At 33.9% G+C, this 21,821-nt stretch overlaps 1 protein-coding gene across 4 annotated transcripts in view; it reads left to right on the forward strand.

Annotated features, from left to right (window-relative positions):
- Positions 1-21,821, forward strand: part of LOC139089053 (transient receptor potential-gamma protein-like) — a 123,046-nt gene that overhangs the window by 37,962 nt on the left and 63,263 nt on the right. For 3 of the 4 annotated variants that reach the window (XM_070638480.1, XM_070638483.1, XM_070638482.1), the window contains exon 4: positions 11,238-11,527. In XM_070638480.1, the coding sequence (XP_070494581.1) occupies positions 11,273-11,527 (255 nt within the window). In that variant the 5' untranslated portion in view covers positions 11,238-11,272. Of the gene's footprint in view, positions 1-4,060; positions 4,349-11,237; positions 11,528-21,821 lie in introns of all 4 variants that reach the window. The other variant, XM_070638481.1, reaches the window with a different exon arrangement.

A 21,821-nucleotide genomic window follows, 5' to 3' on the forward strand; every position in this document is an offset into this window, starting at 1 on the left:
AAGTCGATGGTCACCCAAACTCTTCAACTCACTCACTTGAGCTTCCGTCCAAAATATATGCGCATAATAAAAAACACAACCAAAAAACACACAGAAAGAAGCCATTCCATTAAAATCATTTACCACAAACTCCATGAGAGCCTTGAACCCGTATAAAAGTTTTTAACATCATTCCTGCTTTTTTGTTATATCCTTCACATCGATAAGAGAATATGTCTGCTGGTAAAATCCCCAAAACGGAAGTCAGACTATCTCTCCATCCTGTGTTGTTGACTCACCTTTTGTTGCTGTTGATGCTGTTGAAAGTCTCTTAATGAAATTTATTAGAGTCAACAGAATGTAATATGTACATAGTAAATATTTAATAGACTTTATTTGTGTTGAAGAAGTAACAATAACCTTAAGAATAAGCATTAAGTCACATAACATACACACATGCACATACACACACTTATTGTCGTTAATTTTACAACAGCACAAAATCCCACTTGATTCACATTACACAAAACTTTTTGTACAAATGAGAGCACATTACACTTCCTTAACACCATCCTTATTTAGCTTAAGTACACTCGTGTACGGAAACGAAATTTTTTATTTATTTTTAAGAAGATACACACTCGTAAATACTATTATTCATAAATCCTTTGGAGAGAAAAATATTGGATATGATTGGGGATTTTTTGAATATTATAATAGAATATCCTAGATATGTTGTTGTTGGATCTGGAGATGGGGTGGATGGGGAAGGAGTTTTTTGATGTATTTTGTTGATACTTCTGTTATTTTTGACAGATTATTTTTCTACAGAAGGTAGAGATTTCTGGATGAATTTTGATAGATATTAAGCAGAACAACGTAGTCGCTAAGAGGTAGCTATACTGGCCGCAAATGTCAAAATGACATGACGATGCCATCGTATCGACTATTGTTAGTCCATATCTAGAATGCAAATACAGAAGAATACATATCTAGTCTAGAAGAACATAGGAGCTCCCTTCCTAAATTCGTCACGTAATAAATGAACGGTTCTGCAGGAAAGTAGTCTGTATCCGAGCTTGAAGTAAACTCTATCAAATTTCATATGAAGTCGAACTGATTTGAGTCGACTTTTTATATAAAATTCGAGTCGACTTCGAGCTCTGATCTGTAATTTTACATGGAAAGTCTAATAAAATCCAGATTAGTAATTTAACCAAAATTTAACTTCTATTTTTAGAGAAGCATTGAATCATTAGAGGTGTATTTGTGGTCAACCCACTTCTTCTTATTGAACTTAATTCTCTAAATTGTTAGCTTTTTCAAAAATTATCTCAAATCCCCTCAAAAATCATTCGGATCTTAAAATGTTGGAGATATTTCCAAAAAACTAAAAATGAGGATGATCTACTTTAGTGAAATCGGCCGATTAATATTTACATCCTGTCCTACTTCTTCCTTCATCCACTCTTAGTCATGACCCAATAAATTGATCATATTCATTAAAGGACTCAATTTAGCTAATACATTTTACATAATTTATGTTGAGTAACTACTCACATAATTCCTCAACATCCTCTTCCATTTCCATACCAGCTTTAAAAATTCCTTAAAGTAATTACTCAAATAAAATGTTTAATTTAGAACTCAACCGTAATACCTCAACATATCACATCTGAGCATCATAGTTCATGGTAGTGAAAAGTTCTAAAAATAAATTAATCTTTTTAGTCTATTTCCAACTTTGAATGAATCCCACATACAACGAGTCGTAAAGGTTAATGGAATCATCTATAAACATAGTATAAAATTCCTCATGTGTCTCTTACTGAATATAAATGAGTCATGTGGAAATAAATTTACCTGCAGGTGTTCCAATCTCGACACACTATCATCAATTTCAATCAATATTTATTTTATAGAAGTTTGATGATGATGCTGTATATAACTTTTGATGTTTGTGATTGTTGAGTGAGCTTTATTCTGGATATTTATGAATTTAATTTGGGAATTGAAATATTGATTTGATTAAGTGATGGGAATTAAAGAATTGTGGAGATTGATGAGTAGAACAATGAGTTGAGAAGGTGATTTGGTGTCAAATTAGATTGAAATAGACCTAAAGGCAGTTTTTGTCATGTAATTTATTCGATTTAAGTGAATCTGTCATAGTACAGCCATACATCTTCTAAAAGTCACCTTTCTGACAATTCTGCATCAAATTCAGTTTTAACTTCTTCATTTTCCCATTTTTTTCTCAAAATCCTTCAAATTCAGCTACAGAACATTAAAAAATTAAAAAATTCTCAATTTAAAATCAAATTTAGTCCTAATTTCTCCACAAATTGCCACAAAATAACTCCAATCTAACTTAAATCCAATCAAACAAATCCTTAACCCAAGTTTCCCATTTAAAATCCCTTCCAACTCCCCAAAAAATCTCCAAAATTCCTTAATTTAATAATCCAATAATGATCAAATTGCCTCACAAGAGATTAGTCCTATAAAAGTCATTCTTAAGCATTTGTTTCCCAAAAATTTTCATTCAAAAACTCAAGCCAAGTCTGCAAAAATTCATCTTTTGTCAAAGACACAACAAAGTGCTTAATCAGACATAAAGACACAGAAAGAGAGAAAAAAGTCTTAAAATTCTCTGAAAATGAAATTTTTCTCCTTAGCGAGTTTGGTGCCATAAACTGAATTTTCTTATTCTTTATACTATGTAATATAACATAATCATCATCATCTCCAGCTACAGAGTAGGATAATACATAAAAGTCTACATTTTACAACACAATAGAATATGCCACATACATACACATGCTTGGGTGTCTAGATGGGTGGGAAATTGAATGTATCTTGGATAGATCTTCAAGTTCAAGACTCTACTTTCTTCTTGAAGTCAAATCTTCATTGGAATGAAAGCTTCCGACTTTGTCAGTGCACTGTTGATCCAATCAAATCTAAAATGTTTTGTTTCTACAGATTTCCAATTTAACGATAAAAGCTGTGCAATTAGCACTTAACAGAGAAGAAGGTTTAAGTTTGCAATGTGCCACGCTCTCTAGTTACCCCCGGTAGCTCAGTAGGTAGGAGGGTAGGTGGGAGAGCACTTGATAACATAATTAATAGAGCGTAGATTTGAGTCCTATTCAGGCTAAATTGTAGGAAAATGCACTTTTTCTCTAGAATCTTACCAAAAACTCGTCAAAGAAAGGTATCCGGGAATGTCAAGTTAGTGAATGTACAAGACGCTATTCGAATAGCACAAATTGGATAATCGATCCAAAATCTCAACTTTAAACAGTCGTGACACTGACTTGGTGCCAAATTTGGATTGAATTCTGCTAATCCGCAAATTGACTGCAGGTTCGGTCAAGTTTGTTCATTGTCATGTTATTCTGGCAAATTCGTCAAGTAGCTACAATACTGAGCAATTATTCCTGAACCTAAAATCAATATTCAATCATGTAGAGCCACCATCAGTCAATATTGGATCTCCATTCCTATCAACCAGAGCTTGAAGTAGACTAGAATTTTATAAGGAGTCGAGTTAACTTGAGTCGATTATTCCATACAAAACCCAAGTCGACTTCGAGCTATTCTTCTTCTTCTTCGTTGGCTGGCCAGCGATAGAACAGCGCTATCCTTCGAAACCTTTCGATATTTACTATCCTTATCACAAAAATTCCCTATCCTTATAGTCACCCAACACAAATAAAACATTTTATTCATCGACACACATAGAAACCACTTTATACACCATAATTCCATGAGAACATCACTCGACACTTACTGCAACAAAATATATACAAAAAAAAATAATAAAATTAAGATTTTCTTTATGTCATAAAAAAGTAGTTTAATTGGAGTCTATGCGAAAAAATTCTCTGTTTGATGTATCATCATGTATTCTATCCTCATTTAATTCACAATTTTATTCTATCCTTTATTTTTCAAAATTCTTCTTCTTCTTCCTGATTTTTATATCAAATTTATTACAAAAAAAATTTTAAGTCTATCTGCACTTTCTTTTTTGATACTAATTATTATTCTCCATAATTTATCATTTTCTTTTCAGAACTGAAAAATTGAGTAAAAAAAAATAAAAAATCTATAAAAATAGTGTTGAATTGCGAACCGTATAGTTGTATGTGTTGAGTAAAGAACAGAAATCGAAAATATCACATAAAAAAAATTAATTGGAGTATCTATCTTGTGTTATGAATATTAGTTCTTATATCCGCGAGTGTATTAAGTGCTAACTACTTTAAAAATTTGGTAAACTGCCTCAATATATATCTGTTAATCTCTATCTCTATCACGTGTTGAATGTCTTTGTGACTCGGCTGTGACTTTAATATAAAATGTAAATTCTTTTTTAAAATTATTTTAATGTCTTTTAAGTGATAAAATTAGAAATTTGATAAATTAGCAAGTGAATTGATTGATTGTTGTTTAATTCGATGTCTAATTGGTATTTTTGTTATGTTTTTTTCTTATTTACGTCATTTATGGTTTTAATTATCGATTTTACTGTCATTAAATATCATTAATTTCCTATTTTAATGTGTGTAAGCTTGAGCAGATTAATTAAGTCATTAATTCTAATTTCATCGATTGTTGGAATTCGGAAGTTGTTGGCTTTATTGTTTTGATACTATTCATAGTAACGGATGTAATGTTTTGTGACATTTTTCACATTAAGCTCTAATATTGCTTATTTGATCCGAGTAGTACGAATTCAAGGCTCAGACACTCATTGTACAATTTTCACAGTCCATTTTGAGAGTCTGACCCTATCCGATAGACCGTCGGTCGGTTCAGAGACCGATAAGACTCTAGGATGATGCAGGATTTAAGCTTTAAGGAGCCGAATGAAATCTGTTCGACAAAAAATCATCAAAAATTCTAAACTAAAATAATCCAATATTTATTAAACTCAAGAATTTCCTTTAAATCATTACAAATTTTAAAGCAAATATCAAAAATAGAAAGCATCTTCCGTTGTTTTCTTGACAACGTCACAATCCGCCATAAATAAACGAATCTCTAAATAATTCAACAAAAAAAAAAGCATAAAAACCTAGGCAATGATGTATGAATCATAAAATGTATTAACTTTGAATATTTTTAGACTCATCAGATATGCAAACAGAAAATTCTAAGACATTGTGGATTTGTGACGTACCACAGTGTATTATTAAAGTACACATTTTCGTGCGTCATATAATATGCCTCATATCAGGCGTGTATCCAGATATAGATTTATTTTTTTGGGATATAATTCTGAATTTTTTAGGTTTTCATAAGAAAAAGTTTCAAAAATCAATTTGGGAATGTTTGTAAATTAAGCAACAATAAAAATAACATTTTTAGACCCATAAGACTGTGTAGTAAATTAAGACTGAAATGTTGGACTCAGTAATGACATTGCAAATACCTTCCTAACCAGGGAGCACCTAACCGTTACATAATATCTGAATTATCCAATTTTCAATAGCAATTACTGATTTTTTCCCAAAATAAGCCTAACTCCGTCTCTGCCTCACACTATGATAAGTGTCAATATTTCATAAAATGTGAAGTAATGTGTCAGAATGTATGACATAAAACATACATGTATATATAAATATCAGACAGAGATAAATTACTGGGCAGAATATTTTTTTTTCCAATATGTTAGGTCAACGTGCTTAGAATTTATTAATAGATTAAGTATGGAATATGAATTCTTACATTCAGTGATTCATTCAAAATAATTTGAAATGAGCTTGAATTGTTGAAAATTTGAAGATTTCTGGAAATTGTTGGCGATTCCCCTAACAGGCAATTAGCATGCTCACCTAAATGAGCGTAGACATTTTTAATACAACTGAGCATACTCTAAAGGATGCTCCTAGTCTATTCAGTCTATTATCAAAAATTAGAATTTCCATTTCAAAAACGTAACTTTAAAGAACCTTTAAAAATTCAAAAAAGGTCTCCTTAAAAGCTTTTCAAAGCTCTAAAAGCTCATTACTTAGCAATAAAATTGTTCATAAAATTATTCATTCATCTTAGAAGGTCCGGACACTCAAGACATCATTTTTTAATGATGCCATAAAAATACATTAAACGATTACATTAATCATCGTTTTTAGAAGCTTTTAGAAAAGCTTTCAATAAATCCTTACGATTGAAATTGTTCATTTTTTATGTATTTAGCATAAATCAACAGACAGGAAATTTACCATAAGCAATGCTGTTCGATTTTTTCCTGTTTAAATCTGCTCTCGCTCTTTTGTGCATTTTAATTAATGTTTCTGTTCAATCTGTTAATTACATTTTTCTCTCTTCCGTGCATGACTAAACTCTTTTTTTCATTTAAAATCTGAAGTTTTTTTATTTTTTTAATTTCCAACAAATCGACCATCATCACTTAATTATGTAGAAAAACCTCATTCTGTGACTTGATTGGCATTTCAAAATTAAATTTCATGTTGAAGATCTATTCATTTGCATGATGTAGTGCAGGGTTGGTATCTGTAATTGTTGTGAGTTGAGTTAATGCTGATGATTTGCTGCAGATGCTGTTTAATCATATTCGAGTGGACAAGCTTATATCTGAGTAATATGTCAAGTTCTAAGGACGAATAATGACATTTTGATGCGATTTATATCCTTGTTCCTAGCTTGTCAGTTCATATAGAGTCAGATCAAGTTATTGATCCAAAATTTAGCCCCAGACCGGCGTGACTCTGACTAGGATTCAATTTAAATCCAGCACCAAGGTCACGTCAGTCTGATGCCGAATTGTTGATCGATTAACCAACTTCCGGAATCCAGCAACTTGATCACAAATTCATCACAGATACCAACCCTGTTTGTAGTATTTAATTGTTACTTTTACACTATTTTCACTGTTTTTTCTCTATTGCACGTCACTTTTTTTGTCTTACAGTCACTCGTTAATGCACATAACTTCATTCACATCCATTTCGTCTCACAGAATAAATTCTTTTTTCTCCTCAGTTCCTTTTTTTCTTTCATTTTTCTTTCTTGTTTCACATTTTTTATCTTCTACGAATAAGATGAATGATATGAAATTCTTTCTACTAGCATCTTTCATGACTTAAACCTTACTTCCATTTACCCAGCATTGAATAAAAAATGAATGAAATCTTGCATGCAGAAGAAAGGAAAGAAAGTGCACTGTTTGCATTTAATTAAAGAATTTTGAGAATACATATGCGATGTTAATTAATTGCTTAACATCCAGCTTGTTGTCATCTCTGCTCATCTGTCCATATTGTGACATGTTGAATTCCTCTGTTCAAATATTGTGACGGGATATGATGTGATTGTGACATGTTATGGAAATTTATGACATGCAATATTCTTCTTTAAACTCATTTTTATCCTATTTCACTGTCATATGTGTGAGGAAAGATATGCTGTGAATTTGTTGACAATGTGTTGAGCTTGTGAAACTTAATTGCTCATTTTTGGACACGTGTCAAGAGCAGTTTTTGAGACAATTTAGGGGGAATGACTTTTTGGGTAGGGGCGAGTTATGATTTTGGGGATGATGGTGATGTTAGGTGCTGTTAGATGTATAATAACGTATTGAGGGAGACGGGTTGGTTGAGATTATTGTCCTTTGGGATCATGTCTGTATAAAGAGATAGGAAGAAGGATTTTGACCACATGCTCACTCTCTTAACTCAATATGCCCTTAATTACGTCATTATACATAGAACAGAATCTAACCTGTGATCCACTTCTGCTTCTCCCCCTTAGAGACCCTACCCAAATTTCTAGGTTCAAGTCCATTTCAAGCTCCCTTATCTAATTCTAGTTGCTCATTTTCCGCTCGGAGACCTCCCTCGGAGTCTACCCCAAAGGAATTTGAATACAAAGGGCAATAATCCCTATTTCTAGGTTAGGATTCATCTCAAGAACTCTCACCCCATTCTAGACCCTCATTTCCATATTTTGTCATTCCATATATTCACAATCATCCCATTTTACAAGTCAACTTAGTCAACTAAACTTGACCTCATTAAAAAATTCCATGTCAATGCATCCTCAAACATGTGCACAATATGAACAAATACAGAACAATATTAAAAAATAAATTACATCTGCAAAAAAAATCAATGCCTTTTTTTCCTTTCCTCATCGAAAAAAATAAATCTCTTTTTATAATGAATAAATAAATGCATCAATAAAAATCTCGAGTGAATTGATATGCAATTTGAGTTTTGTGTATGATATGATCGATATGCAGGAATCCCAACGTTATATTTTATTGTTGAAACTGATTGAATGAAAATTATGAGATGTTAAAACAGATTTATGTAGTGAAATAGTGAATATGCTGCAAAAAAATAGTTCGTGCTTGACATAAAAAGAAATCTGTTAGAAATAAAGGAAGTGAGATGAGAATCGAGAGATAGTGAAGTTGTAAGAAGTCTTGACGCCCCGGGGAAATGTTCTAAATTTCGTGTATTCTAGATGCACATGTAAGCTGATTTCGGTTGTACCTTATAGATCGTCAAAGCCAGAATGTCTGGAAATTTGGAGAAGCTCTTTAGAAATAGTCATTTTACAAGTCCGCAACCTTCTTTCCCCTAAGTCAAGGTGCCCCGATGAAATAATCCACTTTCCTCACCCTTGATAAGCCATTAAAAAGGAACAAGTGATAAAAAAAGGGTTTCCAATGTCTTGACTTCGACAAAATTTCAAGATTGTCACACAATATCGCTATATTTTGATCCAGGGCCTGATTTCTCCGGTACTGATACGACATGGAGCACTTAATCATGTCAGTAGTACGATTACACTGTTCCAGTGATGTGGTTACATCGTACCATATCAGAATTAGATAAATCAGCCCCAGGGGCTTGTCAGAATCGAAATATCCATGGTTTACTGCAAAATATACAGCAGTATTGTCGAAAATGAGTGCCGCGACACACTAGTGCGCCATTAAATCTTTTTGGAAATTCCATGTACATACCATGTACGATTTCAATCATACCTTACCACCAAGGTGTGCCGTGGTACAAGAATGTTCAAAATACATTGATTCTACAGAATCAAATTACCCCGGGGCTGTCTTCAAACTCAACCTCGTCTCTCAAACCCTTACAACCTTCCATCTCTTCATAAAAACATCTCACAGCCATTAATAAAAAATCTGTAATGATAAAATAAAAACAAATTACTTGCCATCGTGCTTTGCATCATTTTCCCATGCATTTTCTTCACTCTCTCATTGCCAATGACTCATAAACAATTTTTCTACCATTTTTCTTCAATTTCCTTCCTGAATAAACATTCACAATTTTCATCATTGCACGTTGTTAATGCAAAAAAAGGAAGCTCTGCACATTGCAATGCTCCAGTTTTTTTATCACGATAATGACACAAATACCTTTTCGGTTGTTCTTAATATTCTCACAAAAAATGAGGACCTAAAAAAAGAGAGTGTCCTTACACTTAAAATTTATGGCATTTCTCTTGGCTAGATGGCAAGTAGCTGATAATGACAGCAGCACAAAAACGAAATTATGGCACGAATTGTGAGAAAAAAAGTATTTTCAGCACAAAAGCTTTTATTCCCAATAGAATAATGTTTATAGCTTGGCCTTGCGTTCATCTCCTTTTGTTTTCTTGCAAGTTGTCTCGCTTCATACACGAAAATATGAAATGTAATAAAAATAACATCGTAGATTTAAGGAACGGAAATAATATTTTGAAATTTAATTAATTTACAATTTTTTATTGATTCATTAAATGAGGGAATTGACTGTCGAATGGATAAGAATTATAATGATTCATTTTTGGGCACTTTGTTGGATTGAATTTGATTAAGTTTATGAATTTTTTGGTGAAAAAATATAAATTTTGAAGTTTATTTCGATTTTATAGAGTTTGAATTGAGTTTGTAGAGTCTATGGTGAGCAAATAAAAACTCTAGTGAGCTTATTGAGTCTTTATGGATCTTTCAGAGTCTTCAATGGCTTTATTGAGTCTTTAGTGATACTGAAGAGTCTGTATTGATCATATAGAATATCTAATGACATTATACAGTCTCTAGTGAGTCTTGTATTGTCTCTTAAAGAGTCATTGAACTATTACATGTCTTTAATGACATATAAGCTACTAATGACCTTTTAGAGTCAGTGCATTATATTCTATAGGATCTTACATGTACGCAGTCTCTATTGACCAAATAGAGTCTCACCATTGATCTTTACATGGCTCTTTTGATCTTATATAATCTTTATTGACTTTTTAGAGTCACTGATGAATTCATAGGATCTTACATGTTCTATACAGTCCTTAGTGACCTTTACAGAGCTTTTTGAGCTTAATGAGTCTTTCTGTGAACTTATTATAGAGTCTCTAATAACTTTTTAGAGTCTATAATGTCTTTGTAGAGTTTCTAATGGCTTTATAGAGTCTTTAATGTTTTTGTAGAGTCTCTAATGGCTCTGTAGAGCCTCTAATGACTCTGTAGAATCTCTAATGACTTTGTAGAGTCTCTAATGACTCTGTATAGTCTCTAATGACACTGTAGAGTTTCTAGTGGCTTTTCAGAGTCTCAAGTGATTTTATAGAGAAGCTAATGACTTTGTAGAGTCTCTATTAACATTGAAAAGTCTCTATTTACCTTAAAGATCCTATATAACCCTCAAAAAGTCTATATTAATTAATTTGAGTGATCCATAATTTCTAAACACTCACCTAAAAACTCTAATTCTGCTCATATAACTCAAAAACTTCTTCTTCTCAAACTAATTGATTGTACTAAAAAATTCATAAAAATTCTCTTTATTTATCCTCAAAGAAGAAGCTAATGAAACTTTAAAAAGCATTTAATGACTTGAAAGCTTTCAGCTAAATAAGCTCTGAAGCTTTGCCCTCATAACATCTAAAGCACACAGTCAATTCCCTCATGTGATAATGAAATTTGATGTTGTAGTGAAAATAGCTGAACAATCTCATTTTTATTCATCCACAATTTGATTGCATTTTTTTCTTATTTTTTTTTTTTTTCTTCTTCTTTTTTCCTCAAAAAATGAAAATTTTCTTTAAATTTCAACACGAATTTTCCAAACAAAAAATAATTTTGTATATACTGCACATGCTTTTATCCAAATATGTAAATATATTTTTCCTATATAAATGTGCTACAATTATGCCAAAAAAAATACCTATTGCTATATATAAAAATGGACATAATGAAAATTAAAACAACTGTATAGAGAGTGCGGAGGAAAATGTGGAGCAAGACGACTCGATGGAAAAGTCAAATGATATAAACGATGAAAACACCTACGTGAGTCACTATCCAGATAGTCGACGTTATTCAATTGCAAATGCAATGGCGACAAATAGACCACGTCTGGATAATCAAGGATATAGTGTAAATACAACGCAGGAGGCTGATGAGAATCTTGATGGCGGTAAGGAGACAAAAATTGATATGCCATCAACTCATCCGCCTCAATATAGTGTAGCTGTTGCTGATAGACATTCGGATAAAAAAGTTAAGGTAAGTTGGAATATTTTTTGTAGGTTTTTTTTAGATTATTGAAGGAAGTAAATGGTCTGAAAGGCACAAAGAAGTTAATCAATCTGAAATCAGGGACCAGGCTGACGTGACTCTGGCAATGTGACCAAGATAGAGTTTTGCCAGTGTTACATTTGCATGACATGAGGACTAATATAGAATCATTCCCGCGTAACTCTGACATGGTGAAATAAAGACCAAGTTATAGTCATGCCGGCGAAACTAAGGCATTGTAACCAAGTCAGTGTCATGCCGTCCTCTGGCCGGATTTTTGATCGATTTACCAATTTGTGCCATTCGGGTATAAAGCTGAAAATTGTTGCTGCAAATTATTTAGGAGTAAAAATTGCTAGATTTTGAATTAAATATGTGAAATTTAATAAGAATGCGGAGATTACGGCTTCCTGAAAACTCGGTTTTGACGAATTCTCGAGACTAAGGCCAATGTCAAGATCGTGACTAGAAAATCTTAGTATCGAGACGTCTTAAATTTCCCGAGTGGCCTGATAACTCAATTCACAAGGGCATCGAAGTTATTTAGGGTGCATTGAAAGCCTAAATTAAGGAGACTAGGGCTTAATTGGGATTTTTGGCCTCAAAACTCCCAACAAAATCAACAATTTATTTCCTTAAATGTGTCTCGACCCCCAAGCCCCTATTCCCCCCTTCACACACCCCTCCCAATTCCTAAACATTTTCTTATGTAATTCTTTATTCAAATTCAAATCAAAAACATTTTTCTTGCCTTTATTTTCATAAATTTAAATATTTTTTCTTTGCAAGAGAAACTTTTTGATGAGCTTTTCATGTTCTTCTCCCCATTCATCCTGCTTGCTCACTTTTCTTGAGGAAAAATTGACAGACAAATTTTTTTCTTTTTTGACAAAAAAGTTAAGGAAAAGTGAAATAAGAATAAGAACTAATAAAAATTCAAGTGAACTTGAAACTTTTGAACTTTTTTTTTTGAGCTGTTCAATATCTTGGCATTATTATTGAGAGGCTGTAAAGATCTTTGATACTTTTTAGAATTGAAATTTAAGTTTTTTTAGTGTGTCGATTTACATATGTAAATAAGTCATCAAGTTTATCGAGAGAATTAAATCTTATGCTGGGGTAAAAGTGATTTTTTGATAAATGAGAGTGTGAAAAGTAACTAGGGACGTAAAGAATTGAATTAGGGGTTGACTTACCAGCAACCTCTACCCCTTCATGAATATGCGAATCTGACTCTCATTTTTGATCATTTTAATAAGTTTCTCAGCCTCAATTGAATTTTGGACTGGATATCAAAGGATATTCTATTTTACAGGCATGTCTTGACGATTTTTCAATGATCCAAAATCTTTTAAAGTCCTGCTGAAAAAGTCTTTCAAAATTTCATATCCTTTATCCTAGCTTGCCAATCGAGCTTGCTGAAATTGGCTTTGTTTGTTGTAAATTGTGTCAAATGCTCTATTTATGGAAGTTCAAATAGAAATAAGAAATTGGCTGAACTCGAAGTCGACTAGAATTCTCTATGAGGTCAAATTTACCTGATTTGACTTGTTCATACTGAATCCTAATCGAATTTGAGTTCTGGAAATTAGAATAGCTAAGCTAGAATATAATTGATGTTGCTACTGAAGTCTATGCTTGTAAATTTAAACAACAATCAATCTCATAGCATTTGCTACTTAAAAATGAGTTCAAATCAAGAGTCACGATGCCGTCAAGGCAAGTTCGCGTCTTACTGTTGACACAGAAACATAGCATTGTCATAGAAAACACGATGTGCTCTTCAGTAAAATATGCTGAAAGCACAGATGACAAACAACATTAAAAATTCTCAAAATATATCCCTAAATCTTCCATGAATCCAACAATATTTATTTCCGCATAACAAGTTGATTCTATTTTCTCATAAAATGACATCAAATGAACATCATCCTTATGATATATGTATAAACATATTTGCATTAAGCTATAAATTTCATTTTTATTGATATCTAATACAGTCTCGTCTACGTAAACAAATTTTCAATAGAATTTATGTATGTATTTTTTTCATGTAGCAATAAAGAAAACTGAATTTAAAATTTTAAATCAGAGAAGAATAAGAAGCACGACTTGCAATTTATAGAGACAAATTGTGTCAGAAAATTTTGCAAACTAAGACAAAATGTAGAATTTTTGCATACAAAATGTTAGTCATCGAGGTATGAATCCTTAAGACAATCGTCAAAGCCCGATCAGGTCTACATTAGAGAGCTTTTTTATGACTTATTCAACCAAAGTAGACAAAAATATATTAAAAGTTGGGCTCGGCCCAACAATCCACAGGACTGCATTTATGTACCCTACAGTTCATCTAAGGCTTCATACTCGCATTTTTGTCTGTAGACCTGCAGTTTTGGACGAAACCTAATTAAAACTAGAGAATGGCACATTATTGTCCAGGGAATGTCTAGTTCCAGCTCATATTCATTTCTCACCGTCAGAATTTGGCCAGAATAATCGTCAAGGTGCCTTTAGGGTAGCTTCATTGACATTTTGACGTTTTGACTCCATCACGTCAACGTAGCAGTATTCTAGTGACAGTCTATTGCTGCTATAGTTAGTAACTACACCTAACAGATTAAGAAAATGCTCCAAAGCTCTTGTTGACTTTAAATATACCAGCTGATCATGCTTGTGAGTTCGGCTTACTCTGTTCTTGAGCCTACTCTCCTTGCCTGCTAGGATACGTTGTAATTGACCCTTGAATCAGCTCCTGTTCTTCTTCTTTAAGTGTTACACAATATCTGAACAATTTCAATCGATAGTCCTTCAATTTGCAACTTCCATACTTATATCATAATCAAAGTAACCTTCACTTTGTCACACCATTGCTTCTTCACAAACCTCACAAGACCCCTACAACATGTAGGATAAAGAACAAAATATTCTGACACATTATTTTATGCAAATAAAAGTGCCAAAGATAGCAATGAACATTTTTGTTCCTTTCACAAAAGAATTGTATCGACAATAACCGAAAAAAGAGAATTTTACCGAATTTGCATATCCAACGCCTTTTATAAGCTTTCCTTATTATTCAAATGTAAAAATTTTCACTCTATGAAGGAAATTCAGCTGAACAGGATATTGAGAAATGGTAAAAGTTGTTGAGAATGTGAGAATTTTTCAAGTGAAAATGCAAATTTGAAATGGATACAATGGATAGTCCCAGTGCTATGTCCTCTACTGTATATGAAGCAATTTTAAAGTAAATTGAGCTTGAATTTTAAAGTTGCTGTGCTGCACACCAAAAAAATCTTCGTGATTTATCGATCCAGTTCAATAAATCATTTCCACTTCTATTCCTCTTGAAAACGATTTAATGCTGATTTCCTCTAAATAGCAGTTCCCCCACAAAAAAATCTACCACACCGCCCAAAATAGATAAGAAATAAATGACAAGAGCTTCTTATTCCTTATAACAGATGCAAAAATTTGTTTCACACTTATTGCTTCAATATTGCAAACATTCCGATTTCAGCACGAGGCAATAACTTGAGAATATGGAGAAATTCTTGAATTGACAGTCGAGGCCATTCTTATGTCTTTGGCAACAAGATATCGTTGAACTTTTGTATGTAGATATTGGGAATTGAAGAAGCATTTGTATAGAAATCAGATCCCTGAAGACTATGGATACTTGGACACTTGGTACTTGAGTGTTGATGGATGCACCTCAGGGATAACTTCAAGCTTCAATATGTCTCATTTTCTGATTCACTGACTTGAACTTGAGCCTTTTGACTTACCTCGAATAGCACAAGTTTCCCGAAAAGCACACGACGTAGAAATGACCGAACATTCAACCTAAAGATCAACCTGACTCTAGCATGAGACCGGATTTTATCGAATCTGGTCTGAAACATGAGTCACGCTGTATTGGGGCTGGATTTTGAGTCAATTCTCAGCCATTTCTCTCCCAGTTTGGTTGATCGATCAAAAATCCAACCAAAGACCAAACTGACTGGATTTTCAGTGGATTTTTCAATGCGTGCCTTCCGGGTTGATTGATCAATCCATAATCTGGCATAAGGCTTGAATGCTTCTGACATGGAGTCGGATTTAATTCAAATTCGTCACTATGTCAGAGTCACGTCGACTAGGAGCCGGATTTCAGATCAATTAATCATTTTTTGCTATCCAGGTTACAAAGACACGCCTTATGTCGTGCCATATTCCAAGAATTCCATCAAATCGCCTCCAAATCACCAAAATAAATTATTTACACCAAATATAACAATTTATTCCCATTCCCCCATCATTAACCAGCATAAATACAACAAAAGTACTCAAAAAGTCTTCCACAACAAACAAACAAAAAAATAAGAAATTCAAATGCTGTAGCTCCATCGTTTGTTGAAAAAACATTGCCTGATGGGCATATCAAAAAGTGTGAAGAGCGTGCTACTCATTGCCCCAAAGGAATGCCAAAACATTGAATTTATATTTCTACATGAATTGTTTTCCACTTGACATTTTCATGGGAAAAAGAGACTTTGTTCCTTTTGGCTTTTTTCTCTTTTTACTCATCTTCGTCTCATCACTTGAAGGAAGTTTTCTTTCATGATTCTGACGTGATAGATAAAAGTACGATGTCGTCATATTGTTGCAGTTAAAAGAGAAGTAAAGGAAGAAGAAAAAATTGCTTCATGCTGGTGCTGTGGTTGTGAAATTTAAGTAAAAAGATGAGTTTTTGTTTTTCATGAGAAAGATCAGCATAAAGAAGAGATGGAAATTTTTATAGAGGTATTAAACCGCACGTGAAAGAATGGATGGGATGTAATTTTTTGTACTCACCACTGAAAAATTGCTACAGTTTTGTTAATTCTTCTGTTTTTTTTGTGCCTTTTTTTGAGCTTTAAAAAGATACTTGGATGGATTTGGGTGTCATTTTATTGTTTTGGTTGATTTATTTGGTGTAGAGTTGGATCCGAGAATTGTGTAATGTTATGAGGATTGTGTCAATCATTGATATGTAGATATAACTATGGAATTGGTCCTTCTGGTAGAAATGGCACTTGGATACTCTCAATAGAAGGTTATGTCTATTAAGTATCCATTCAACTTCATACTACGGCGGGCATCTGCTGTATTTTGTCGGGACGCTGCTGTACTTTTCAGCCTTACTGCTGTGTCCCGACAAAGCCTCAAAATGTTCCGATTTGCTCACAATATGGTTCAATATCCCCGATTTAACCCTGTTCAGACACAATACCTTACATTATAGCCTATACACAACACCTTATATTATTTCCTATACACATTGCATTAGATTACTACTAGCTGCAAATTGATGAAAAAGAGCAAATTTTGCCGATTTGCAGCCACTTGGTTACTTAGTACGACTGAATCTTGAAGGCAGTATTTACGTTGATCCAACGAGGGGTCTAAGACTTCATTGTTATGAATGAAGTGATTGTGATTTAGAATCGAGTAGATCAGCAGTTGCAGTAGTGGTTAGAGTGTCGGCTAATCGATCCTGATGACCCGGGCTCAATCCCGAGAAAAGTCAAGTTGACTTTAGCTGCTTTTGCGCTGCTCTAACCACGTCAACTCGGTTTGTGTGATTCGAAACACGATATACTAAGCTTCTTAACATTTGACTGATTCTCAGGTAGAAAGAAGACTATAACCGAACCATCTGAGACAGAGAAATGACAGAAAAATGCTTCATTTGAATTCCACAACATAAAACTTGATTTACTACCAAAAGAATCTCACCAGAAAACCCACAAACATTCCAAATACAGCAATCTCAACAAAACCATTTTCATTTCCAAAATCTCCCAAACTCAGCGACTTTTAAAGCAAAGTCAATAACTAAACTACTTTAAAATTCGTCCCACATACACAAGTCTCTCCCTCCAATTATGTTGACATTTAAACTCTGCCAGACCCAAAAATAGATTAATTCTATTTTCATTCATTGACAGCTATCGTTAACACAGCCACCGTCATCATTTTTATTCAATAAAGCATCAATATTGATTTGGTTGTAATTTTTATAGAGATAGAGCGTAACGATGCCCGATTGAGTGCTGTCAAGGCTACCATCGATGGCATGTATATCACAACTGAATACATGATCTATGTATACATAGGAAAAGAATCGTCTGTTATGGTAATGTGAATGAGAATAAAATTGTTGAAAGGAGAATATTTTCTCTCTTTATTTATGATTAATGTATGAGAGTACTTTCTCTCTCTTTAATGTATTTTAATATTTATAGAGTTGAAATAAATATTGTTCTTTATTCTATCTGCAATTATCAACATGGTAGCAGAGCGTAGTTAGTCACACGTGAAATAATTAAAAGTGAAATTATTTTGTGTTAAGTTAATTCACCAGTGAGTTTAAAAAAAAAAATATATATATATATATAAAGACAGTTGCAGCGTCTAGGGAAAGTTAACGAAGTACCTAGAAATTAAACAATTAGAAAGGTGAATTAAGTGTGAAGTGAAAAGATAGAATCATTAAAAAGTTAAATATGTGCACAAAAATTGGTGACATTAGTGTAGAACGCCTCAAGGGCAGTGAAAATTATCATGCCTGGAAGGAGGCGATAAAAAACATCCTAGTGATAAAAGACTTGTCAGAGTGCCTCGCTGGCACTGAAAAGGATGTAGTGAAAATCAATAAAGCAAAGGCATATTTAACGCTCTCAGTTGAGCCTGTGTTACAGTGTCACATTACAAATTTATCGACAGCCAAAGAAATGTGGGATCATCTCTCAAATATGTTTGAGGACGCAGGACTTCCGCGACAAGTAAGCTTGCTAACAGGAGCTTGTAGTCTATTCTTAAAAGATTGCAATGATATGCAAGAATATGTAAGTAAGATGACAGATTACTTCAACAGGTTAGAAGCGTCGAAACTGAAGATGGAAGAAGCATATAAAATAGGCTTAATTCTGAAGGAGTTGGTGAAAAGTATGCTCCACTAGTATTAAGCATGGATGCCAGCGGTAAAGCTAACTACAGAATATGTGATTCAAAAGTTACTAGATAATTCCACATCGGCATCAGCTTCATCATCTGGTGAGAAGGCCTTATTTGTGAGAAAGAATCAGAAAGGTAAGGATTCCAAAAAGAAAGACAAATCACAGTTAAAATGCCATAACTGTGGAAAGTCAGGTCACTTTGCAAAAGAATGCAAGGCCAAGAAGAAATCTGAAACGACCACCAATAAAGAGTCAGCGTTTCTTATTTCACATCGTAATAAGTTGCAAAGCGCGGCTATGTGCGCGAAACAACAGAGCAATGTTGATTCCGGAGCGTCAGCTCATATTACACCACATCATGAAATAATTTGATTCTCATGAATGCAACTCGGACAAATTGTAGCAGCAAATAATCAAAAAATGCATGTCAAAGCTGTTGGTAAGACGAGAATAAAAATTTCAAATGAAAATGTGACTGTAAGCGAAGTATTACATGTGCCAGAAGCAAATGCAAATTTGCTATCCGTCTCAAAAATTGTTGAAAATGGCAACAGTGTAATATTTGATAAAAAAGGCTGCCAGATAAAAGACGCTCATAACAAAGTCATAGCAACATGTAAGGCTGAAAATGGAGTTTACAAGTTGGAAACTCAACAGCTCAACAAGTGTCTGTCATCAGTTAAGGATGAAGACAAATTAATGTTGTGGCATCGAAAGTTAGGCCACATCAATTTTCAAGCTTTGAGCAAAATGAAGGCTGGACTGGTTGACGGAATAGATTTCAACGAAGGCGTTGAAGTGTTGAAGAGCTGCAAGGTGTGTTGCACAGGAAAGCAGCATGCCCTTCCATTTGCAAAATCAACAAGAACGTCATCTGAAGTTCTCCAGATAATTCATAGCGATTTGTGTGGTCCAATGGAGACACAATCATTCAGCAAAGCTAAGTATTTCATTACATTTGTAGATGAATAGTCGTGTTGTTTTTACATATTTTCTAGCACATCTGAGGCCTTTGACAAATTCAAGGAATTTAAGGCATATGCTGAAAATATGACTGGAAAAAGAATCAAAACACTCAGGACGGATAATGGCCTAGAGTACTGCAATGCAAAATTTGAGGCATTATGCAAGAGTAGTGGAATCAAACACGAGACATCTGCTACACGCCAGCACAAAATGGAGTTGCTGAAAGATTCAATCGAACAATCATCGAGAGAACAAAATGTCTGCTGTTTGACGCGAATTTATCTAAGAAATTCTGGGCTGAAGCGGTGAATTGGTCAACCTACTTGATCAACAGAAGTTTTTCAAGTGTACACGGAGGAATACCACATGAGAAGCTTTATGGGCAACGTGTGGATATGACCAAATTGAAATTATTTGGTGCACCTGTAATGGTGATGATTCCCAAAGAAAAAAGAAAGAAGCTTGACTCAAATTCCGTTGAAATGGTTTTTACCGGATATGACTTAACGAGAAAAGCATATCGATGTGTGGATAAAAACACTGGAAAATTATGTGTGGAAAGAAATGTTAAATTCTTGCATGTGTCAGAAGAGGAATCGAGTGTGATTGAGCTTGACTTCAATGAGGAAAGTCAAGGAAGAGACTCACCGATTACGACACATGACGACACAAAAAATGACGATGAATCTTCTGTTGATGAGTTTAAATCTGAAGAAGAAGAAGTATTTGTGGAAGTGCCACAAATGAGTAGTGGTCTGACACCGAAAAGTCAACCAAACTCAATCCCAGATGTGACTCCTAAATATCCAATGCCTAACGTAACCACGAGGAGCCAAACAAGGTTAGGGCTAAATTTCGCGCGACTTGTCATGATCTCAAATGAAGAATTCGCCATGAAATGCGATAATGAAGAAGTTCTTAATGATCCAGTAAGTATTACTGAAGTAAATGCCAGAGGCGATAGAGAAGAATGGATCCTGGCCATGAAAAATGAGTATGAATCGCTCATTAAAAATAATACTTGGAAACTGGTTGATCTTCCTAAAGGAAAGAAGATTATAAAAACTAAGTGGTTATTCAAGACCAAAAAGAACACAAATGGCGAGATTACAAAGAGAAAAGCCAGACTCGTAGCAAAAGGATTCACACAACGATATGGGATAGACTACAAGGAAACTTTTTCACCAGTAGTGCGATATCAAAATATCAGATTGCTGATTGCATTGGCAGCTAAATTCCAGTTAAAAATCCATCAACTCGATGTTGTGACAGCATTTCTTCAAGGAGAAGTTGATGAGGAACTATACATCGAGCAACCAGAGGGGTTCTGACGGATTGGAAAGGTATGTTTAGAAAAGGCAATATATTCTTAAACAAGCTGGCAGATGCTGGAACAAAAAACTTGATGAGACCTTAAAGGAATTTGGTCTAGTGAAATTAGATCCTTGCATTTACTATCAAGAGAATTTATTGATAGCTATCTATGTTGACGATTTCTTAATCTTCTATAAGGATGAAAAGAAATTAAAGAAACTGATTAAGGATCTTAGCAGTAAATTTGAGATGAAAGATATGGGACCAGCAGAAGGATGCCTAGGCATCCGTATAAAACAAAAGAACGAAGGAATATATATCGATCAAGAGATATATGTCAAAGAAGTATTGACACGATTTGGAATGTTCGATTCCATGCAAGCCTGTAAAAAATCCTTGTGAAGTATCCATCAAATTGGAGGAAAGTAAAGAAAATGATGACACTATTCCATATCAGGAAGCTGTCGGTTGTTGCTCTTTATAGCACAAACGAGGCCAATATTGCATATGCCATAATGTGAGTAAGTACAATAAGTGCCACAATGAAACATTGGAAAGCCAATGCGATACCTAAAAGGAACAAGTCATGAAATTATTATACAAGAAAAGTGATAATGATCTACATGGATATAGTGACTCAGATTGGAGTGCTGATACTTCCTAGAAAATCTGTGAGCGGCTACGTCTTCAAATTGAGTGAAAGCGATCAGTTGGAGATGAGACAATCAACGGTGGCATTTCCAGCACTGAGGCGGAATACACTGCACATACAAGAAGCAATGTATCTCAAACAATTACTTGGCGAGCTGAATATAATCACAAAAGGGACTGTGATTTATGTTAAATTGCTATAGCAAATAATGATGTGTATAGCAATAGACAACAATTGATATCAAACTTCATACGCGATGCGATAATGACTACATATGAATACAAAAGAAAATGCTGCGGATTTATTGACGAAAGGAATTACTGTGGAATTGCTTAATAAGCACCGTCGGTTCATCGGTCTAGTA

The sequence above is a fragment of the Chironomus tepperi genome, unplaced genomic scaffold (assembly GCF_022539635.2).
Source record: "Chironomus tepperi strain 1889 unplaced genomic scaffold, CSIRO-AGI_Ctep_v1 contig_174, whole genome shotgun sequence".
Taxonomy (NCBI): Eukaryota; Metazoa; Arthropoda; class Insecta; order Diptera; family Chironomidae; genus Chironomus; species Chironomus tepperi.